At 33.0% G+C, this 21822-nt stretch overlaps 2 protein-coding genes across 3 annotated transcripts; both read left to right on the forward strand.

Moving 5' to 3' along the window:
* Window positions 1-10829: 10829 nt before the first annotated feature.
* LOC144547212 (clathrin light chain 2-like) lies at window positions 10830-12978 on the forward strand. 2 transcript variants are annotated; one of them, XR_013509051.1, is made up of 4 exons: window positions 10830-11329; window positions 12151-12304; window positions 12386-12817; window positions 12870-12978. XR_013509051.1 is itself a non-coding variant. In XM_078295804.1 (3 exons), the coding sequence occupies exons 1-3, from the start codon at window positions 10845-10847 to the stop codon at window positions 12749-12751; spliced, it is 1005 nt and encodes a 334-aa protein (XP_078151930.1). In that variant the 5' UTR covers window positions 10830-10844; the 3' UTR covers window positions 12752-12978. The 2 variants fall into 2 exon arrangements, 1 of the variants encoding a protein (XP_078151930.1); XM_078295804.1 differs by having other exon boundaries at window positions 12386-12978.
* A 1196-nt stretch (window positions 12979-14174) lies between these two features.
* LOC144547220 (uncharacterized) lies at window positions 14175-17067 on the forward strand. Its single transcript, XM_078295813.1, has 3 exons — window positions 14175-15884; window positions 16080-16170; window positions 16687-17067. Exons 1-3 carry the CDS (start codon window positions 14250-14252, stop codon window positions 16881-16883), a joined length of 1923 nt encoding a protein of 640 aa, XP_078151939.1. The 5' UTR covers window positions 14175-14249; the 3' UTR covers window positions 16884-17067.
* Window positions 17068-21822: the final 4755 nt, after the last annotated feature.

Consider the following 21822-nt stretch of genomic DNA (forward strand, 5'->3'; position numbering starts at 1 on the left):
TGTTGAGCAGTTCGGATCGACAGTTTGGATTTTGAAAATGAAGATATGAAATATGAGGTATGAAATGCACATATAAAAAAAGATGATTTACTATTTCAAAATCCCCACAAAAAGAACAATTTGAAGAACCTGACCATCCCCTTAATTTTGAGAAGATTGTCTTTAGTTAATAATACCCTATTCTTTCTCTACAGCCATGTAATTTTTTTTATTTTTAAAAGCAATCTGGACTTCCATAAAGAACTAAATTCATTATTTTGATTAAATAGACAACAATATAGTTTTTCTTCAAAAGAATATTACAATAGAACAAAATAGATTGCATTGCATGTATGAAGAATAATTTGACCAATTTTCAAATTGATGGAATGTGATCATGACTTGAGCATTCCGTTTTTCCAACTTAAACGAAATGAACAATGGATTTGACACCGGGTTTTTGCCTAAGAAAACCCACTAAAACCTACTAATTAATTAATTTAAATTTAGTAAACGCCCCAAGGCCCCCGACCAACCCTAGGAAATAAATCTACTGCGATCCGAGGTTTGGGAACAAAAATCATGAAATTCTTGCTTTTTCAAATCCAATCGTCCAACTTTTTTATGTGCATACATCTCGAAACAGTTGGGTTTTTTTTTTTGCACGCATCTTGAAATAATTCGACAGCTAAATTAAAAAAAAAAATTTCAAGATATGTGAAAGATCGCAATCTGATCCACCAAACCTACTAATTAATTAATTTAAATTGACTGGAATGTGACTTGCATTTTGCCGCGGTGATCATTAAGTACGTACAAATATTTTTTTTAGGAAAATTCGTGTACAAAAATATTTTCCAAATATGATAGAGTAATTAATTGTTTCTATTTACGTATATCTATTAATTCCTTTGCTAAACTCGGTGACATGATAGTACGTCGTACTTCTATTTCTTTTGGTCTTTGAAATATATATATAACAACCAGTCCATTCTTAGACCAACCTATAAATTAAACGACTAGTCTTCATTCATGTATTAAATAAGAATAATTATTTCAATCCCCACACTCCAGTACCTCCATTGTACCTCCATCTCTTAAACATATTTTAACTTCCCATAAACTAACTTAACTAACTAATTTATTCAAAACACTAGTATAAATACTTGGAAGATAATAAATTAATACTTGCAAATTAAGATATTAATACTTGCATGTCTAACTTGATATAACTATATGGAGGGACCACTCAAACTACATGGGGGAGAAGAATCATACACATTTTTAGAGGTGGGTTTTTTTTTTTTTCAATATCTTCCACATTTATCACATTCTATGAGGAATTTTGCGAATCTCAAACCACGAATGTATTCTACGCAATTTTATCTTTCAAATGAGATCGATGATGACGTACTTTTGGATTCATCGTCACACAAGTATTTATACCTCATTGTGCAAGTATTTATACCGCATCATACAAGTATTTATACCTATACTTGTAAGTATTTATCCCCAATCGTGGACCCCGCATCTCCGCATCACATTTCCCTAATCGTCCTTGCGTCAACTTTTCTCTAACAAAAATAGTTGACCACATAGGTATAAATACTTCCGTGCATAGGTATAAATACTTGTAATACTTGATATTAATACTTTTAAATGTCAGCAGTGTCATATGTGAAAAATACTAGGTATAAATACTTAAATGACGAGGTATAAATACTTGTATTATGACGAACCCGAAAGTATGTCATCATGGATCTCATTTGAAAGATAAAATTGTGTAGAAGACGTTCGTGGTTTTAGATTCGCAAAATTTCTTATAGATCATGAGAAATGTGGACAAGATTAAACAAATAAAATTGGGGGTACAATGGGGGGATGAGAGTGCGGGTACTCATATCATCTCCCATTAAATAATATCAAAAATTTAAATAGTGTTTATTGCGTCATAGAGGAATGGTCGAAAAAACGATGCTATTGCCATATTGTGTCATTATAGCGCGCGCGCACGCTATAGCGCTAATAACGTCATAGTATTTTTATTCCGAAAACACTATAGTGTGTTATTTAGAACTCTGAATAATATTATAAATCAGAGTGATGTTAGCTAAAGTATAACTTTACATGTATACATTCTGAGAATAAGCTGGCAAAAATTGATATTTTCGAGGATATATTTTTTTTGTCATACTTTAGCTTTCAAATTTAAACAATTTACGCCTCCCCCATAATTCAATCTATGTATTGAAATTTTATAGGAAATCAAATTTTGTAATTTCTTACTACTTTTTTGGAAAATGTTATGGATTTAAAAGTTTGGATCATCCGGTTCTCCCATTTTTCCTATCCTAAAAATAGTAAAATGTATTAAATAATATATAATTTGACTTGCGTGATTTTAATACGTAAATTTTACAGAAGATTAACCATTTGAGTTTTAAGAAATATATTCGAAGCCAAAACATGAAAAGTACATTGCTTTACAAAAAAATTTAGCTCACCTCTACATATATGCGTTTAAACGACTAATCTAGAATAATTTTATAATATAATTTATATATTGAAATTTCATTGGAGATCAAATTTCATAATTTGTATATTCTTTTCTTGTTTGTAGATAAGAAAAAAAAATGTTGCTTTTAATAGTCCATAGTGAGTAAGCTGATATAAATTACTATTTTTAAGAATATCATTATTACCGACTAAAATATTTGTAAAGATATTGATGCAATTAAGCACTTTTACTCTTGCAGATAAAACAAATTCTTGTAATTGCATTGCACGCCATTTGCATATTTCGTCAAAATTTGTTCCATAATATCTTCTCTGAAAAAATATAAACGTGGAAATTCAGGCAATGCAGATTATAAAGTTGTGGACTTAGTGGAGTGGCATGAGTCTTCGTCTCTTTTCGAAGAGACACAAATTTAAGTTTTAAAAATTACAAAAAATATTATAGTGTACTAAAATTCTTTAATAAAAAAAAATGTGAATTTAGTTTTTAAAAATGTATTAAGAGAGGATGAGTTGTATAATTTTACTGATTTATAAGATTGATGGAGCATGGATCTTGTAGTGTAGTGTAGATCAAGTAGTCCAAAATTACACTATCTAGTGTATGTACTCAGAGATGGAGTCAAATAATAATGAGGTCAATTCACTTTATTTTTTTCAAATATTTTTATTTCTGAGTTATTTTCTATATAACTTATTGTTGTTCGTACAATAATATTTTACGTCTATTTGACTAATTTGCAAAAACATACAATTATTGAATTTTACGATTTCTTCTACTTTAAAATTATATAGGTTCAAGAAGAATTGAAATTGTAATGTAGAATACTTGGACAGAAGAAATCATGAAGATATTCGTCAAGAATGTAAATTGTAATATTTAATAATTAGTAAAGCATGTTTGATGCTGTTTTTACAGAGCCAAACGTTTGTAAAACGTCATAACATTTTACCCCTGTCAAAAACACTAAGTAAGAGCTTAATCAAACTCAGAGACAACATAGAACGTTATAACGTTTTACAAAAACGTTGTAACGTTTTAAGGATGTAAAGGGACTACGAAATCCAGTTGTACAAATAGTCCTAAAACTTTATAACGTTTTGCAAAACCGTTGTAACGTTTTAAGGACGTTAAGGGACTACAAAATCCAGTTGTACAAATAGTCCTAAAACGTTATAACGTTTTACAAAACCGTTGTAACGTTTTAAGAATGTTAAGGGACTATGAAATCTAGTTGTACAAGAGTCCTAAAACGTTATAACGTTTTCACAAGATGTGGTAACGTTTTAATTAAATTTGATCTTCAAAAATCCTGTTCTTGATCAAGATTTTATAGAGCCAAACGTTATGTAATGTTTTATAAACGTTGTAACGTTTTTGGAGCATTTAAGCTGAGCTATCAGACAATTTGAAAACCTAAAATCGCAAAGGGAAAACGTTGTAACGTTTTAGCTCAATTAGCTCATTTTTTAGCTGACTCTATAAATAGGGGATTGGGCTTTCTTCCCAAATGATCTTAGCCGACCCTAATCTTCTAAAAAACTATTTTCTGAGAGCTTAGCCTACTTCATTGTTGTGAGAGCTTAAAACTTCAAAATCCCTCAAACAACCTCAAACACACTTCACTAATCTCAATTTAGATTAGGTTAGAGTGATCTATTGAGTGTTTCTCTTAAGCAGCTTGAACTAAGAGACCTTGTTCTCATCTCTTTGAGTTGGTTGTTTGACTTCCCGCTTGGTGTGTAAGGGCTCAACGGTTCACAAGTTGTAATCCTTTCGTATTGGGTAATAGAAAGGCGCACCACTCAAGGTTGCGAAGCCCCGGAGACGTAGGCCTTTGTTTTGCCGAACTCCGTTAACATCCCGCGTGTCAAATTTCTCTAAACTCATCTATTTACTTTTAATTGCAATTTAATTTCAGTTTTCGAGCTAATTAGCGGTGCCCCTTTGCTATAACACTTACAATAAAATGTTATGAGTTGTGTAAAATAATTTATATTTGTAGCAAAATAAATTTATATAATTGATCTTTATTTATATTTGATCTTCATAATTTGAAAGTCGTTCTAAACCTGTATGTTCAATATATTTTGCTAGGTGACCGATAGTTATAATCAATCAGATCTCAAGTTCTGAACTTGCAAAGTTTTAATTAATATTTAAATTACCTAATAGCTTGAAACTAGTGGTGTAAAAAAGGGTCTTAACGACCGATTAAACGTTCATTTAATCATTAATGGCGGCCAAATCGTTATGAATACACTAATCGGAGGCATGTTAACGGATATTTTTGTTTATTTCTGTTTATTTTTGTTTATTCCAGTGAATATTTATTTTTACATTGTTTTTTTACTTTTTCTGTGACAACGTGTGATAATAAGTTTCATAAATCATATATTTTAGTTTTATTTGTGTCATCCAATATTTTTTTTATATATTTTTTTCTTCTTACTTTGAAATTGATTAATTCTTCTATTATTTATATATCATATATTTTTTTTTACTTACTGACATAATCTTTTCAATTAGTACGATATGTGGATATATGAAATTAAGTTGTTACCATAAACTAAATTTAGTAATTTTATGTTGGAATGTTTTATTTCTTTCAAATAATATGTTATTAGTATTTGAAAAAACTTAATCTCGAATTTACTTTTCATTAAATAAATATGTTAATTATACGTGTAAAGTATGCATGTGTTGTTAAAAAATAAGTGTAGTATCATGTTATAATAATAGAATAAGGTATATTAAGTTTATTTGATAAGTTTGATGAGTTAATAAATCATTTTTAATAAATTATGACATATACATATAATTTTAATGATTAATTGTCCGTATAATTCCGATTAATCGACTGCATATTAATTAATCGCTTAGAGGTACCCCGTTCGTTTGATCAACGCATACCAATATTTATAACCCTGCTTAAACATGGGAAAAAAACTTTTAAATCTCTAATCGAAAACCAAACCAACTCATATTGTTACCCCCGAAGTAAAAATAGCCCATATATAGTAATAATACTATTGAATAGGACCCGGGCCTACATCGGGTCGGGCACACATAATCAGATAAAAAAAGAAGTAAATCTCCAAAAGAAAAAAAAAAACATTAGCTGTGTCAATGATTTTTTTTTTTAATCATTTATCATATTCGTGTGTATTTGATAAAATAGAGTATGCATGAGTGTTTTTCCCTTTTTAGTATCTTAACGGATTAATATATAAATAATAAAATATTTTCATAGTTAGGAAACTTAGGATACAGATAAGAGCTGCTTAGTATATGTTAGGGATCTAAATACATGATATGATGTGACTAGTTATTATATTACTTAATACGTATGTTATGTGTTTAATATATTAATTTGTTTGTTATTTTAGTTAATTTATATAAAGAATTATTTATTTAGGTCATGTTTGGTTGTGGACTAACGTTAATGATAAGAATTATTTATGTCGATCTAAATTATTTATGTCCAACTTAGGTCGATCTAAATTATTTATGTTTGGTTGATATATAAAGTTATACCTTAACTTAAATTATTCGTTGTTTGATAATAATTTGATGGTTTAAGGCATGATTTGATATTACAAATTATTTTGTCCTACAAAAATTGTAATAACAATAATAAAACTATTCTTTGTATTTTTTTTCTTTTCATTTTGATTGAAAGAAATTGTACAAGAAAACGAGTTATGTATAAATTAATTATATATCTTAGAGAATCACATTTTATTTAATCAATTTTATTTAATTAAAGTTGTGTACTAATTTATTTATCAAAAATGTATTAGGTTGATGAACAAAAAATTTATTATTTTGTAGTACAATTTAAAAAATATTTTATTTAATTATTTTTTAGATTGCATATTTTGTTGATTTAGAAAGCTATGATATTTAAAAAAAATATTGATTCTATAATTGATAAAGTTATAAGTTTCCTTACACGTAAATGAAAAAAAATTTGCTTATTTTATATTTCTTAAAAAGTGATTAAAAATAATAAAAATAATGAAATGTTAGACCTCATACTCAATTAAAATTAAACCACCTAGAGAGGTGATTTATTTTAGGCCAATTTAATCCGGCCCAAAGATCGGCTTATTTCGTCTTAGTCCGGCTCAATTAAACCACATTTGGTGGAATAAGTGAGGCCTAAAACCCTTATTCCAATGTTTAGTCCACAACCAAACATGACCTTAATAATTAACTATTATCTATTCATTATATGTTAATCATAACAAATAATGGTTGAATATAAATTAAACAAATATTTAGCAGGTAAGAATAAAATACGTGCAAAATTAATTTTAGAATAATCTATATGTGTAAGAAAATATCTTCATCCAACTCATACCTTAACCAGCTATTGACATTCTTAGAAATAGGGATGTCAATGACACCCTTTTATCTATTTATCCAACTCGTATCATATCTGAAAACACAAGGGTGTGGTTTTTTTTTTGGAGGAATTGGTTATTTGCCACTCCAAAACTTTAAAATTTGAAAAATGCCACTCCGAAATTAGAAATCATCATAATGCTACTCTAAACTTAGTTAATTTTTAATTTTGTCACTTTAAATAATTAATGACTAAAATAGCCTCTCAAGGGAGGAGCTGGGGCTGATTTGAGATGGTGACCAAATTAGAGTTTAACGTAACCCTAGATAGCAAAATTATAGGTTTTTGTTGGAAAGAGTTTACCTTCGGGTCTTCTTATGTTCATAATTCCGAGTACATTCCTGTAAATTTTCTGCTATTTCTTTGCAACTCTTAATTAATTCTGGAGTTTTCTTTCTACCAAACTTGTTAATTTGTATGAATGCTTAGCTGATGCTTTTCTTACCATCTTTTTGGCCAGATACACTTAAATTAGTGACTAAAAACGTTTTCAGTTTGATTATTTTGGTTCCAGTCTGCCAGAGCTTCAAAATTTTAAAGGATCTACAACCTTAAATACATCTTATACTCGTTTTGAAAAAGATAAATATTCTGAAATTCTTGATTGAAGCCTTCTGAGTTGTGTTTGAATGAATTGTTATCCAATTAGCATCTGTATTTTCATAAGATTTCAAAGAGGTTTCGCCATGGGAGTCGGATGGAGAGAAAGAGCTCATGGGAGGGCATTTTAGCCATTAATTATTTAGAGCGGCAAAATTAAAATTAACTAAGTTTAGAGTCGCATTATAATGATTTCTAATTTCGGAGTGACATTTTTCAAATTTTAAGGTTTTGGAGTGGCAAATAACCAATTTTCCCTTTTTTTCGTGAGATTATCGGGTATGGGGTGAGGATAATGATTTTTTTCGTTATCTTACCCGTTATAGTAAGATAATTTTTAAAATAAATTTTTATATATATATATAGAGAGAGAGAGAGAGAGAGAGAGAGAGATGGGCTACGGTGAGTTGCGAAGTAAAACGCGTTTCTACTTCAGGCTGTATTTTTATTTTGAAAGTCCAAACGACCGATCTGAACCGTTAGATGTTTAATACATATTTAAATGTGCTTGGAGACCAAATTTTACATTTTTTGGAATTTTTTTACTATTTATTAAGTATTTTTTAAAATTGCTGTTTTGCTGTAAACAGTAAAAACAGTAAAATTTTCTGGACCATCAGATCAGCGACTTTCAAAATTGCTTAATAAATAGTAAAAAATTCCAAAAAATGTAAAATTTGGTCTCCAAGCACATTTAAATATGGAGAACAAGATGAACGGTTCGGATCGACGTTTTTAACTTTAAAATCGCAAAATATGAGCGTGAAGTAAAATAGTCAATTTACTTCGCAACTCACCGTAGCCCATCTCTCTCTCTCTCTCTCTCTATATATATATATATATATATATATATATATATATATAGAGATGGGCTATGGTGCATTGCAATGCATAGGCCATGGTGTGCATTGGACCATAAATCACCGATTCAAAGTCCAAATGACCGATCCAAACCGTTCATCTTGTTCTCCATATTAATATGTGCTTGGAGACAAAATTTTACATTTTTTGGAATTTTTTTACTATTTATTAAACCACTTTGCAAATCGCTGATCCAACGGTGACTGTTTGGAACAGTAAAATCAGAAGCCACCGTTGGATCAGCGATTTTCAAAGTGGCTTAATAAATAGTAAAACAATTCCAAAAAATGTAAAATTTGGTCTCCAAGCACATATTAATATGGAGAACAAGATGAACGGTTTGGATCGGTCATTTGGACTTTGAATCGGTGATTTATGGTCCAATGCACACCATGACCTATGCATTGCAATGCACCATAGCCCATCTCTCTATATATATATATATATATGTATGTATGTATGAAGATGATACATGATACAATAAAATTTTGTATTTTATTAAATTTTCATAATACAAATTAGCTGTATTCATTATTATTTTCTTTTTTTTCTGAAAAATATTTTATCGAAAACACAAATCAAGATGTCAATGACACTTTTTTATCCGTTTACCCGACCCGTACCGTATTAAAAAAATGGATGAGAATAAATATTTTTTTTCGTTATCATAATGAATACGGATATGAAAATACCTCCACCCGACCCGTATCTTATCCGTTGATACCCCTACTTAGAAAACATATTGTGTCAACTAAATAAACCAAAACCGAACCGACATTAAAAAGACTAATGTGCCACCCACTAATGTTATCTTTTTACAATTCAGGATCCTATTTTTAATTTCTAGTGAAGAATTAATTAATTGTTTCTGATTGTACCCAATATCTGTTGTTACTTGTGGTCTTGTGGAGAGAAGTTCATAGTGGTATTGTCGATCTAATTATGTTGTGTAATTGGCTGTTCTGACATTTTTACGAAGGTGTCATTACGAAACTAATCATTACGTGTTTCTTTTTTGTTGAAAGTGAACTGAACTACATTATGTACTCTTTAGCAATAAGTACAGTAGAAAATTTGTCCATTAACATGAATTTCAATCGCACATCCAATGTAGTGAAATATCATTGTCCACTTGGCTTCAAACAAGTCACATTTGTTTTTTTCTTTTTCTCTTTTTTGAAGAAAAGGTGACAATTCTTAATACCACCATGGCACCATCCATCCACAGCCGGATCCGTACAGGATTATGGGAAAATTTTATGTATACCATCCAGAAACTTTGAAATTACGACATTAATGCTGGGGCAAAAGTAGATACGGAGAAAGGGTGCTAAGCACTCTCTACACATTTTTTTTTTTTCAGTTTCGTTTTTAAAATTTTTATATTTACAAAAAAACTATACTATTAGTCTCATTTATAAAATGAAATTACGTAACACTTATTTTCTTATCTCAATTTTTTTGTTCGGCCTCTGAATTAATACATGTGTTGCATCATATCTACGATTCATGAGTTGTAAGCTCATTATAAGTGCTTGAGATCTTGTCTTGTAGCTTTGCAACTGGACACATGCTTCATCTTTTTTTTTTTTTAAACTCATGGAAGAATGTTTATTATCTGTTGAACGTACCTATAATTGTAACTAAATATATACTTGGCAGTTGTCATGTACCGTTTATTTTATTTTTTTTTAGTAAAAATAGGGTTCAGCCTCTATTTATATATCTTGATATAAAGTCACAAAGGTGCTGTAACTTGCAAAAAAAATGGAAGTAACAAGAAGCTCAAAACAATTGAGCTGAATGAAATTGGAAAACTACAAAGAAAAATGGAAATAATGAAACAGAAACTACAAAATTGAAAAGATGTTTGTACATTTATTTTCTCAGAAATTCAATATTTTTATTTTATAAAATCTGTCAGCATTATACTGTGTTTAATTTTTCCATTACTGATTTGGTTGTCTTTTCCAATCTTCCTTTCCCTTAATTTGCCTTTTGTTTTGCTTGCCAATACAATTCAATCAATCAACATCTTCAACGTCATATGTTCTATTGCTTGCCTCTTGTTATTTCCTATCTTTTTGTTAAAATATCAAATAAAAAGTTAAATAAATAAAAAGTGATAGAAGAAGTAGGTTAACTTTCTGTGAAGATATTTTAATATTATGATATTTTTAAGGAAAAATTGACTATTTTGAAAGTTTGTATGGACATAATAGAAAATTTTCTCAATATTATATTGTCATTTTCAAGCATAAAAACTCTTCAATTAAATTATCATAAAAGATAATCTCTCCCTCTCCTCTCTTTATTTATCTTTTGCAATTATAGACGCGTATATAAAAAAAATACATAAATAATAAATATTGACTTAATTTAAAAAAATATCGAATTTGACTCAGATTAGTCAGATGTGAACTCCTGATAATTTTAAAAGAAAAAAAACAGAAATATCCTGTTACCTCAGAGGATATGGATTCACCGACCCGATTACAGAACCCATCCCATCAAGCTTGCTTTTCTTGCCCCCACACAAATTCCTTCCTAAAGAACTCGACTAAGACTAAGTTCCCCACAAGGCCACCCCACTCTCCTCCAATCGCTATGGCTACTTCATTCGATGCCTTCTCTGCCAACGGCGACGAGGATCCTGTCATTATCTCATCCGTTTCTCACCCGTTCGACGACGACGATTCTTACTACCGCGTGGGGGAGGACGCAGAGGATCCGGTCGAGATCGCGGCGGAGGATCATATCCCAGCTGCCCACGTGTCTGTCGGCGAGATCCCATCCTCACCTGACCTTTACGCGTTCCGGTCGGATCCGCTTCCTGATTTCGGATCCGAAACAAATGGCGGGTTGGATAATGGACCGGTTTTTGTATCCGACGAGCCTATCTTGCCTCCTCCCAGCGAGATGCAGCCAGATGAAGGGTTCATTCTCAGAGAGTGGCGCAGGTTTGTGTTCATTTTTGTTCGATCTACTTGATTTAGATCTTCGGTAATTTTATTCAGTAGAGATTTCTTTTTATGTAATTAGATCTGCTCAGTTGAATGGCATGAGGCATGACTAAGCTTAAAATATACCCTCTGTATGTTTGCTGAATTGTGTATATGCTGTTTTAGTTCGTTTTTTACTATCCTTGGCATAGATTAACCCCAATTGGAACTGTAGCTAGTTTAGCTCAAAACTCCTATTTATTATTTAAAAAAACGGTCCAGGAGTTTTATTGTGGTAACAACAATATATCATTAGTAAAATATTTTGCATCTTGGAAGATAATGAGTCACAAAACTTACTGGAATTGCAAATATTTGCATCTTTACACACCTTACATGAACATTAAGTAATTTCGGCCTTCAAGATCTAACCGAAATTGGGCTATTGATCCTCTTAGGACTCACTAGTGAGCCTGACACCTAAAAGTTATTCATCTACTGAAATTAATTAGGCTACTTTTGGTTGGAAGTGTTTTATACAGCTGTCACTAAAAGAATAGATAAATGGTGTAGGCACCAAATGTAGATTTGTCTACCATTTTTATTGTTCACAAACACTCATGATTTTCAGCACAATTTAACAGTATTTGGATATAAGGTAACCTTTTTTCCAACATTTTTGGTAGCAGTTGGCACCTGTTAACTCTAGGTAGGGTCAACTATAAAACTTAGCTCAATTTAATTCGTCATGTTGACTAAAACATTCCCATACTGTATATTCGCCGAACTTGTAGTAAAAATTTGAGGCACTATTTCCTGGAATGATGTTATATATGCAGACAAAATGCGATGATTTTAGAAGATAAAGAGAAAAAGGAGAAGGAACAGAGAGAACAAATTATAGTTGAGGCTCAACGATACAAAGAAGCCTTCTATGAGAAGCGAAAACTCAATGTTGAGACAAGCAAGGTTCAGAACCTTGAAAAGGAGAAGGTACCTTTTCTTAGTTCTTCAGTTCTTGTCTTTTACCTGTTTTCACCTTAAATTTGACATTTTTATTCTTTGTTTGCCCAGCTCTTTAAAACCAGTCAAGAGAAGTTTCATGCTGATGCTGACAAACAATACTGGAAAGCTATATCAGAGCTCATTCCACATGAAATAGCCAACATAGAGAAGAAGAGAGGCAAGAAAGAGAAGGAGAACAAACCATCAATCACTGTTATGCAGGGCCCAAAACCCGGTAAGCCCACTGACATGTCCAGAATGCGTCAGATCCTTGTGAAACTCAAGCACAACCCCCCACCTCACATGAAGCTACCGGAACCTACAAAGGAACCTGCCAAAGAAGCTGGACCGTCTAACGCTTCTGCACCTGGCAAGGAAAATACCTCTGTTGCCCCAAAGGTTACTGTTCCTGTTCCTGTTCCTGTTTCTGCTTGAGTAGTGAATGTATGGGGTGAACCTGATGCTTGATTTGGGATTTTGGGTAGAGGTGGTTTCTATTATGTAGTTATGTATTTAACAATCGTGATTGTGTATGTGTTCTTTTGGGTTGTAGAGAGACTGCTGCTAAGGATTATATTTCGATTTCTGTTAGTTCTTGGTTTGATATATTGTGGGGCCATGTATTGACTGCAGTCATTCTAATATATGTATTTTCATGTGTACTATGGTGAACATTAGTTGGGTATGCAGATTAATAGTTTTCTGGCATAATATTTCTCAAGTCTGCAGGGGATAGCAACGGAGGAAGCCGAAATTTTAAATTGAACCGTTAAGACTGAATTAATTGAATTAAAAAATTTAATAGTGAACTATTTTTATTCGTTTATTTTTAGCGACGATAATAGTGTCGATAAAAACATAATTAACTTACCAAAAAAGGGTATGAATAAGAGTTATTTATGCTTGATATTCTATAGTTTAATTGATAATGCAAAAACCATACATGATATTCTTTTATTTGTACATGGAACTATTACGACGAGATTGATTTAACTATGTTTTATATAATTTTATTTAATTAGTAATTTATATCTTTTTTAAATTAATAGGACCAATTAATACATAAATCTATACTTGTGATATTGTGTATAAAATGTGTTTAAAGCAATACTATTTGTATTTTTTTTTGGTTAAATTATATAACTTATCACTTTATTCAGTAATTATTCATTATTTGTCTGTTATTCATTAGTCTTAACTGATAAAAATGAAGTACGGATAAGATTAATACTTAAAAGTATGATATAGATCAATTTAATTTTAGATACATATGGACATGAAAGCACCTGTCTTTAAATCCGCTGTGTATCTCTAACATGAAAACACCTGTATTTGAATCAACTTATCTATCATAAAAAATTTTTGGTAAACATTTTAACAGAGCAATTTTAGCTTCATACAGGGCCATGAATCATATGCAGCACTGTTTCGATTCTTTGGTCTGTGCACTCAGGGGGTGGACCCTGTGCGCTCAGGGGCCGGACCTAGAATTTTTGTAGGGGATCAAAAAATATCGAATCGGGTTTAAATATCAGATTTAAATCCATTAACTAATTGGGTACTCGATAAAAAAAACAATATTTTGACTTGTATTTTTCAATACCTTGACTTATAATTTATAATCCTATAACTTATAATTAATATTACCAATTATAATTTAAAAAAAATATTTTAATTTTAATACTAAATTTAACCCGAATTACAAATCAAATATCTAGAGGGGACAAATTTTTTTTTAAAAAGAACAAAATCGATCGATACCAATAGATCACCACTAAAATTCGAAATTCAGTATCCCTGTGCTACAGTAGATCTGCCCACTGTGTGCGCTGAATGAAGCTAAAAATGCTCCGTTAAATGTTAGCAATTTTAACTAGCTTTCTAGCGAGAACAGGCTCCGGTCGGGGCTTCCTCTCTTGCCACGCCAGTGACTATGGTCTTCTCCTCTACATACCCTTCTCTCTATTGCTTTCTCCTCTCACCATCCCGTGGGAATGTAATCCCTAAAGGGCCTAAACCCTATCTCTCGTCGCTTCCTTCTCGGACCCAAATCCGCAACCCGATACCCGTCTTGGTTTCCACTAATTCAATTGCCTCCAGCTATGGTGGCTGGGACGACCTCGCAATAGCCGAACCGCTATCGGAATCAAATGAGCTTGATCCAATTCAAAACTTGTTGCTTTCTATTGGTATCAGAAATGGAAAGAACGGTGCTTTGTTTCTTGTCGGGTTTCTCTCTGCTTTGGCTGTGTCTAGGGTTCGATTTTCTCCTTTTACATTTTTTCCTGCGTTGGTTCTGGTTTTTTTGGCCGGTTTTGCAGTTGGAGTTGGTAGAGGAGAAGTTGGAAGCAAAACCCGGAAATTTGATGTTTCTGAGGATAAATCTCAGATTTTGAGAGCTATTATCAGTGAACTGGAGGTAAAGCTCGGTGAATTGAGAAATGGATTGCAATCTATTGGTGTATCGGGTCGCTTGGAAAGTGGTAAAATCAGAAAGTCCATTGATATTACAGATTACATAAAAATCAAACTAGAAAATGCATCCAAGGTTATGGAGAAAGATCTTAATTTTAATGAAATCATTGAGGGGGAGAAGAAACTGAACTCAAAACCAGCTCAAAAGAGAGCAACCTTTGAAGCAGTAGCTTCTGATGTTGTAAGATATTTTGGTAGTCTAATTGAAGAAAACATAGGCGAGATTGGTACAACGCGCAAAAAAGTTGAATCTTTTAATAAGGAGTTGTCAGAGGAGGTAAACTTGAAAAAAGAAGATAATTTGCTTTCAAAGAGTTCAAAGGTAGAAGAATCTAAACTTACTTCCTTGAGAGGTTTTTTGGATAATGGGAGGCTTGAACCTGCTTATAGTAATATGCATTCATACAATCAAGAAATCAATGGCCTGAATTCATCAAGGCTTGAGAGAACAGTTTTAAAGCATATAAGAGATAGTTCCCAAAAGGCAGGTTTAATTAGAGAATCAAAGGGATCATCAGTACTAGAACAAACAGTTGAGATACGCAACAGGTCATATAAATTCAAATTTGAGGAGATTGGAGAAAGGGGCTTGACTGAAGAGAATTCAGAAACCCAAGATCAAACTGACAGTAATACAAATTCTAACGATGAAGAGTTCAACAGAAATTTGAAGGAGGCATCAGACATCTTAACAAGAGCAAGAGAATGCATGAAGAGTAACTCTGATAAAAAAAATGCTGACGCCTTGTTATACAAAGCTTCAACCCTTCTCTCAACAGCAGTATCTCTCAAACCTAATAGCTTATTAGCTATAGGTCAATTAGGCAATGCCTGTTTATTGCATGGAGAGCTCAAACTCAAGATCAGTAGAGAATTAAGAGGTCTTTTAGGTAATAGGGATGATTCAAGGTTTAAAAAAGCCGAGGTTGGATCTGCTCTTATTGAAGTGTGTGAAGAGTGTGAGAACTTGTTAATTGAGGCGGGGAGAAACTACAAAAAGGCTCTCACCATTGATGCAAATGACACAAAAGCCCTTTACAATTGGGGCCTTACGCTTTCATTCCGTGCTCAATTACTTTCAGATATTGGACCTGTAAGTTACTTCAAAATTGCTGTTATGTATCATACTGGCCAAATGAAAAATAAAAAATATACTACAGCTAAAGTGGTCAAACCAGTAATAAAACATTGCTGCTACCATATCAGTTAATTGAACTGCTGTTATTTTTTTTTGACAGCGTCATTAATTAGTTTAAACAAGATATTGACTTTGCTTGATCAAATATAGGAGGCGTCAGTTGATGCTGACAAGGTGTATCTTGCGGCAATTGATAAATTTGATGCCATGTTATCGAGGAATAATGCTTATGCGCCAGAAGGTACGTACAATTTCTAAATTGTACATTATATCTGTTTTTTGGCTTCAAGCAATTATTTCTTCATAATTTGTGAATCTAAATTGAGACCAACCAATTTTCGGGGAGATTCATTTTTCTACTTTCGCTGTATTTTATTTTATGACAGCTATTTTATGTTGATATTTCTCAAGATGTATATAGACATGGTCTCCATTTCAATTGAGGCACTATAAGGCAGGTCCGATAAGTATTCAAACTGGATGTCTTTGAGCCAGTTCTAATTTTCTTCTTGCTTCCTATAAGTTAATGGGGTTTTATTTGGGAATCTAACTGACATTACACAGAAGGATCAGGCTATAGTCCCACTAATCTGCTTGTTAATAAGTTCGGTACCATTTCCACATGTTTTTCTATGTATCATCCAAAATGTGGACATAATGACTCAAATTTTAATCCTTGTTCTTACATGATTAATATAAGAAAATAAATAAGCGAAGAAAGATCCGAAAATTCAAATCATGGAATCTGCATGTGCAGCATTATATAGGTGGGGCATGGCATTACAGCAGCGGTCCCATCTGAGACAGCACAATAACAAAGAGAAGATAAAGCTCCTGCAACAAGCAAAGAGCCTTTTCGAGGAAGTTATTTTCATGGAGGCCGACAACCTAACTGCGAGGGATGCTCTCTCTTCCTGCATTTCTGAGCTCCAGTATCATGACTTGTGGCTATGATTGTAAATTTTGTTTTTTAATCATTTATTTTCCTTTTGTTGCTTTTTGCAGAAAGCACCTTAATATATATTGTTATTATCAAATACCGGAGACTTTTGGTGCTCGCAAAAGTCAAGGCCCTTTTATCAGATCGATGGGCAAAATGTAATAAAATGGAATGTCCCTTTGGATTTTTACCTTCCAATTATCCAGTTACACACAAGAACATGTTCTATGGGGCAGTTTTTGCAGATATGGAATATATTTGGGAGTTTAGCTAGTCTAACATCAATGTTATTTTAACCTATATAACACCAACTCTAAAATCTATCGAATCAATTTCAAACGATGAATCCAAACCATTCCAACCGATCTACTTCATTAGTTGTGCGTATACATGAAAAATTTATAACTTTTCGAACTTATTTAGTATCAAGTCAAGTGGTCAAATGTGTGAGTTTTTAAGTTAATTTCAATACATTCATTTTTCAATATTTTTACCGTTTGATTTGATACTAAAATAACTCGAAACTATAAAAATTTGTGTGTAAACGTATCACTCATAAAACAAATCGGTTTGAACGGTTTGGAATAGTTGTTTGAAATCTATTTAATCAATTTTGAAGTTAGTGTCATATGACACTGATGTTATACTAGCCAGACTCTATATTTGGTCTTTGATCCCGGCAAATTAAGTTGTACTGGTTGGAGTAATTGAATAACGGAAAGAAAATACAATGTAGTTTTTTGTATGTATAAAATGTACACTGTCTTTCATGACATATTAGCTCCAATTGGTTTTTTTCATTGTTGGTTACAGTGTTCATATGAGAAAATTAGTCCTAAAAGAAAAACAAAGAGAAAAGAAAGCAAGGATAGGAAGTGGAAATGTGTTGTACATCTGCAAAGAAAATCTACTGCTTGTCATAAAGTGTGTTGATTGTTGCAACTTATGAACTTGGCTCTTTTTTCCCTTATTTTTTTTATTAAAAAGGAAGAAGAAAGAAGGTATATATTATTATATGTAATTTGTACACTAACAAAAAAAAAAATCTGAAAATACTAGGGATTGCTGTCTAACTTCTGCAATGTGTTTTGGAATTAGTTTTTTTTTTTTAGATTTATAATTAAATATCCTAAGAATGTTGAAGTTTTATATTTTTTGTTCGAGAAGGTCTATTTTCAGTTAAATGGAAAATGCTCACAAGTCTTACATTAATATTTGTGGTCATAGAACTTGAACTCTCTATGTTTTTGGATGAAACAAGGAATAGAGCAAGAATAGAGTTAATCTAATTGTTAATTGAGTTAGTAGAATAGTGAGCTAATCCATATAAAACAAATAAAGAATAGTGAATTAGTGCTATTTTTGTTCTATTCAAACATCGAATAATTCAAAAAAATAGTACTATTCTTGTTCCATCCAAACGCACCTAGAACTACTAGGCCATTTGCAAGACTTGTGTTCATGTGTTGCAATCAAAATTCAACAAAGATGTTTATACGGTGCACTGTATCAATCAAAATTGCAATTGGAGATTGTAAGCTATTCGTCAATCTAGTGTTGATGTCACCATAAACAAAGTATAGTTACAAGGGCCCGTAGGCCCGAATCAAAAGTGCTGGCTTGCAAATAAAATTGCGATAGCCGAATTATTTGGGGTTTAACACCCAGCATTCTACATGTCGTTTTAGACCCATTTGACAAATTTTCCATCGCGAGTTCAAAATAATGGTCGCTATGCCGAAATTTTTATTCATATCCTTAAAAAAAAAAAAAAAAAGCCCAACTCTGCTTTCGATTTTTATTTCAAAATTTCGAAAACAAAAATCTTTATCTCTGACATTATCAGCGGTAGACTCTGCCTACTAGGCTACTACCGTGGCAATGCCAATTGTACCTTTTTTTTTTTTAACTTCTCAGATAATAAAATAGCAGATAAATTACAAGTATTGTTATATGAATATCAACCTTACAATATAAAATTCTGAATAATTGATAAAACAAAACATAAAAACTTTATTATTTCAAGTAAAATAAAGTAAATAACGCTTCTCATTTTTTTTTTAAACTTCTAAAAAAAATGTTGAGTAGAGACACTATATTGAAACTAATTTTTATTACTCTCTCAATATATTCTTACAACTCTACTACTTAATAATCTAACCTCCAAGATTACACCCTCTACTACTTATATTATCCTACACCTCCAAATTACTACAACACTCTACTACTTATATGATCCAAAATTGCTTTCTTGCTTGGATGGTGAAAATGAGGAGCAAGACACCCTATTTATACTTGCTCCATGAGAGCCAAAGAAACATCTAGACCTAAGACATTTTTGGGCTCTTCTAGATTTTCCTACATCTCACACTACAAGATATTTTCTTTAGTAGTTTCTAGATCAATCTTGTAACTATTTAATTGGACTTGGGCCTCTTTGCTACTAACTAATATTCTTGATTTAATTACTAAATTGGGCTTGGCCTTTTAGTTCGGTGCTGAATTTTAATTTTCGGTGCTCCGCGTTTATCTGGATCGTCTTGTTTCTTGTTGCTTCTTTTAATTTTCTGATCTTGAAGTTGCTCAGACGTATGCGGTCGATTTTCCAGAATAGCCATCTTCACAAGAGAAGTTTCTGAAATCTTCTTCTCACGCTGCCTTGGCACAAGTCGTCGTCGAATTCTCTTCTCTCGACGATTCACCTGACAAGCTCCATCTTTTTGCACAAACTCTTGTACTGCAGTCTTTTCTGCAACAACGACACTCCTCTGTGTCATCTTGTCATCATCACTCTCCTTGGTGATGGCCTCCATCTCATCAGCCACTGCGCACCTCACAACTTCGGTCTCCTTCTTGACCGATTCTTCAACTGGTTCTTCAAAGAACCATGACTCAAAATCGATCTCCTCATCCTCAGGCTCACCAGCCTCTTCGACGTCCTCTACGTCGGCCACCGATTGCATCGCAACAGCCACCACTGCGTCCCAATCTTCTTCACTTGGGACCTCTTCTATTGCCTTCTCCTTCGTGGTCACCACAAAGCTTCCTTCATTCTTCCTGAACTGACACTCTCTCGCATAGTGCCATCGTCGTCTGCAATTGTAGCACTCCACTCTTCTACTCTGGTATTCACCGCCTTCGGCTCCTTTGCCCTCTTGGTCTCTAGGAGCTCCCCCTGAACATGAACACCTCTTGCATTGTTCATGACAAACCTTCTCCGTCTCAAGTTATCGTCGATACCGGTCTCTGCTCGACTCTCCACGTCGATCACTATACAAAGCCTTCTCCTCTTCGTGCTTTACCGTCAAACCTGCCAGCTGCTTGGCAAGAGCTTCCTGACTGGCCAACAAATTCTCCAGTTCCAACAGGGTTGGTTGCGTCGCCCATCCTTGAATTGCCGTGATGAGGGCGCTGTACTCCGGCCTAATGCCATTCAGGATTATCCGTCGCATTCTATCCTCGCCAATTTTTGCATTGGCGTCTAACTGCTCAATCTCCCTACACAAATTTTTTACTTTAAGAAAATACTCACTTATAGTCTTATCACCTTGGGAGATATTCATCAGCTCCCTCTCGAACAGTTGCAGCCGACTTGTGTTCTTTCTTGAAAACAACGCGGCAAAAACATCCCATGCCTCTTTTGGTGTCTCCACATCTTCAATGTGAGATAGTAGGCTCTTGTCCACCGTAGACTTCAACACGAATAATGCTCGACCCGCCTTCACCTTCCACTTCTTATAAGCTCGGATCAAATTCGGTGGGGTTCGATCTCATCGCCACCGACAATCTCCCACAGATCTTGCCCCTGTAGATATGACTTAATACACGTACGCCAGTCTCTATAATTATAATTATTCAACTTCTCAATCAAACCACTCATGCCACTCAAGTCTGACATTTCGACACCACGGCGTATTAAGGGGTTACACAAACCTCCTAATCAGCAGGACCTTCGACACAACAACAGACTCACGGATTATCCGAACCTTCTAGCCAACAGGACCTAACTTGGCTCTGATACCACTCTGTTGAGTAGAGACACTATATTGAAACTAATTTTTATTACTCTCTCAATATATTCTTACAACTCTACTACTTAATAATCTAACCTCCAAGATTACACCCTCTACTACTTATATTATCCTACACCTCCAAATTACTACAACACTCTACTACTTATATGATCCAAGATTGCTTTCTTGCTTGGATGGTGAAAATGAGGAGCAAGGCACCCTATTTATACTTGCTCCATGAGAGCCAAAGAAATATCTAGACCTAAGATATTTTTGGGCTCTTCTAGATTTTTCTATATCTCACACTACAAGATATTTTCTTTAGTAGTTTCTAGATCAATCTTGTAACTATTTAATTGGATTTGGGCCTCTTTGCTGCTAACTAATATTCTTGATTTAATTACTAAATTGGGCTTGGCCTTTTAGTTCGGTGCTGAATTTCAACAAAAAATATTAAATATATGCTCCAACCATATATGTGTGTGTTTAGATCCAGACCGTTGGATCAATCATGGCAGGTCGGAGGGGCGATATCAACGTACCAAAGCTAAGGAAATCAAAATTAATTCAGAATCCATTTATATTTCTCTTATTGGATAATTTTAGTTAATATACATCTAAGTATCAACCGTATAGTTTATGCATGGTTTAAAAATGAATTATCATTCTTATCCTTTCACTAAACAACATTTTTTTTTTCTGACATTTATATGTGAGATGAGTTGTTCTTTGTGTAATTGTTGTGATATAGAAACATCTCTACATCTCTTATTTTATTGTGAGTATGTTACCGATGTTTGGGCTCGGATTCAAGCACGTTTGGGTGCGGTACTGTTGAAAAGAGGGGTCTTAGTTATGCACATGAGATTTTTCTTCTCACGTGTCAATAGGAGGGGCTAAGGAGAGAAGGGAATGAGCTACAAAATTCATGTGTGTTGTG

The sequence above is a fragment of the Carex rostrata genome, chromosome 2 (assembly GCF_964058835.1).
Source record: "Carex rostrata chromosome 2, lpCarRost1.2, whole genome shotgun sequence".
NCBI lineage: Eukaryota > Viridiplantae > Streptophyta > Magnoliopsida > Poales > Cyperaceae > Carex > Carex rostrata.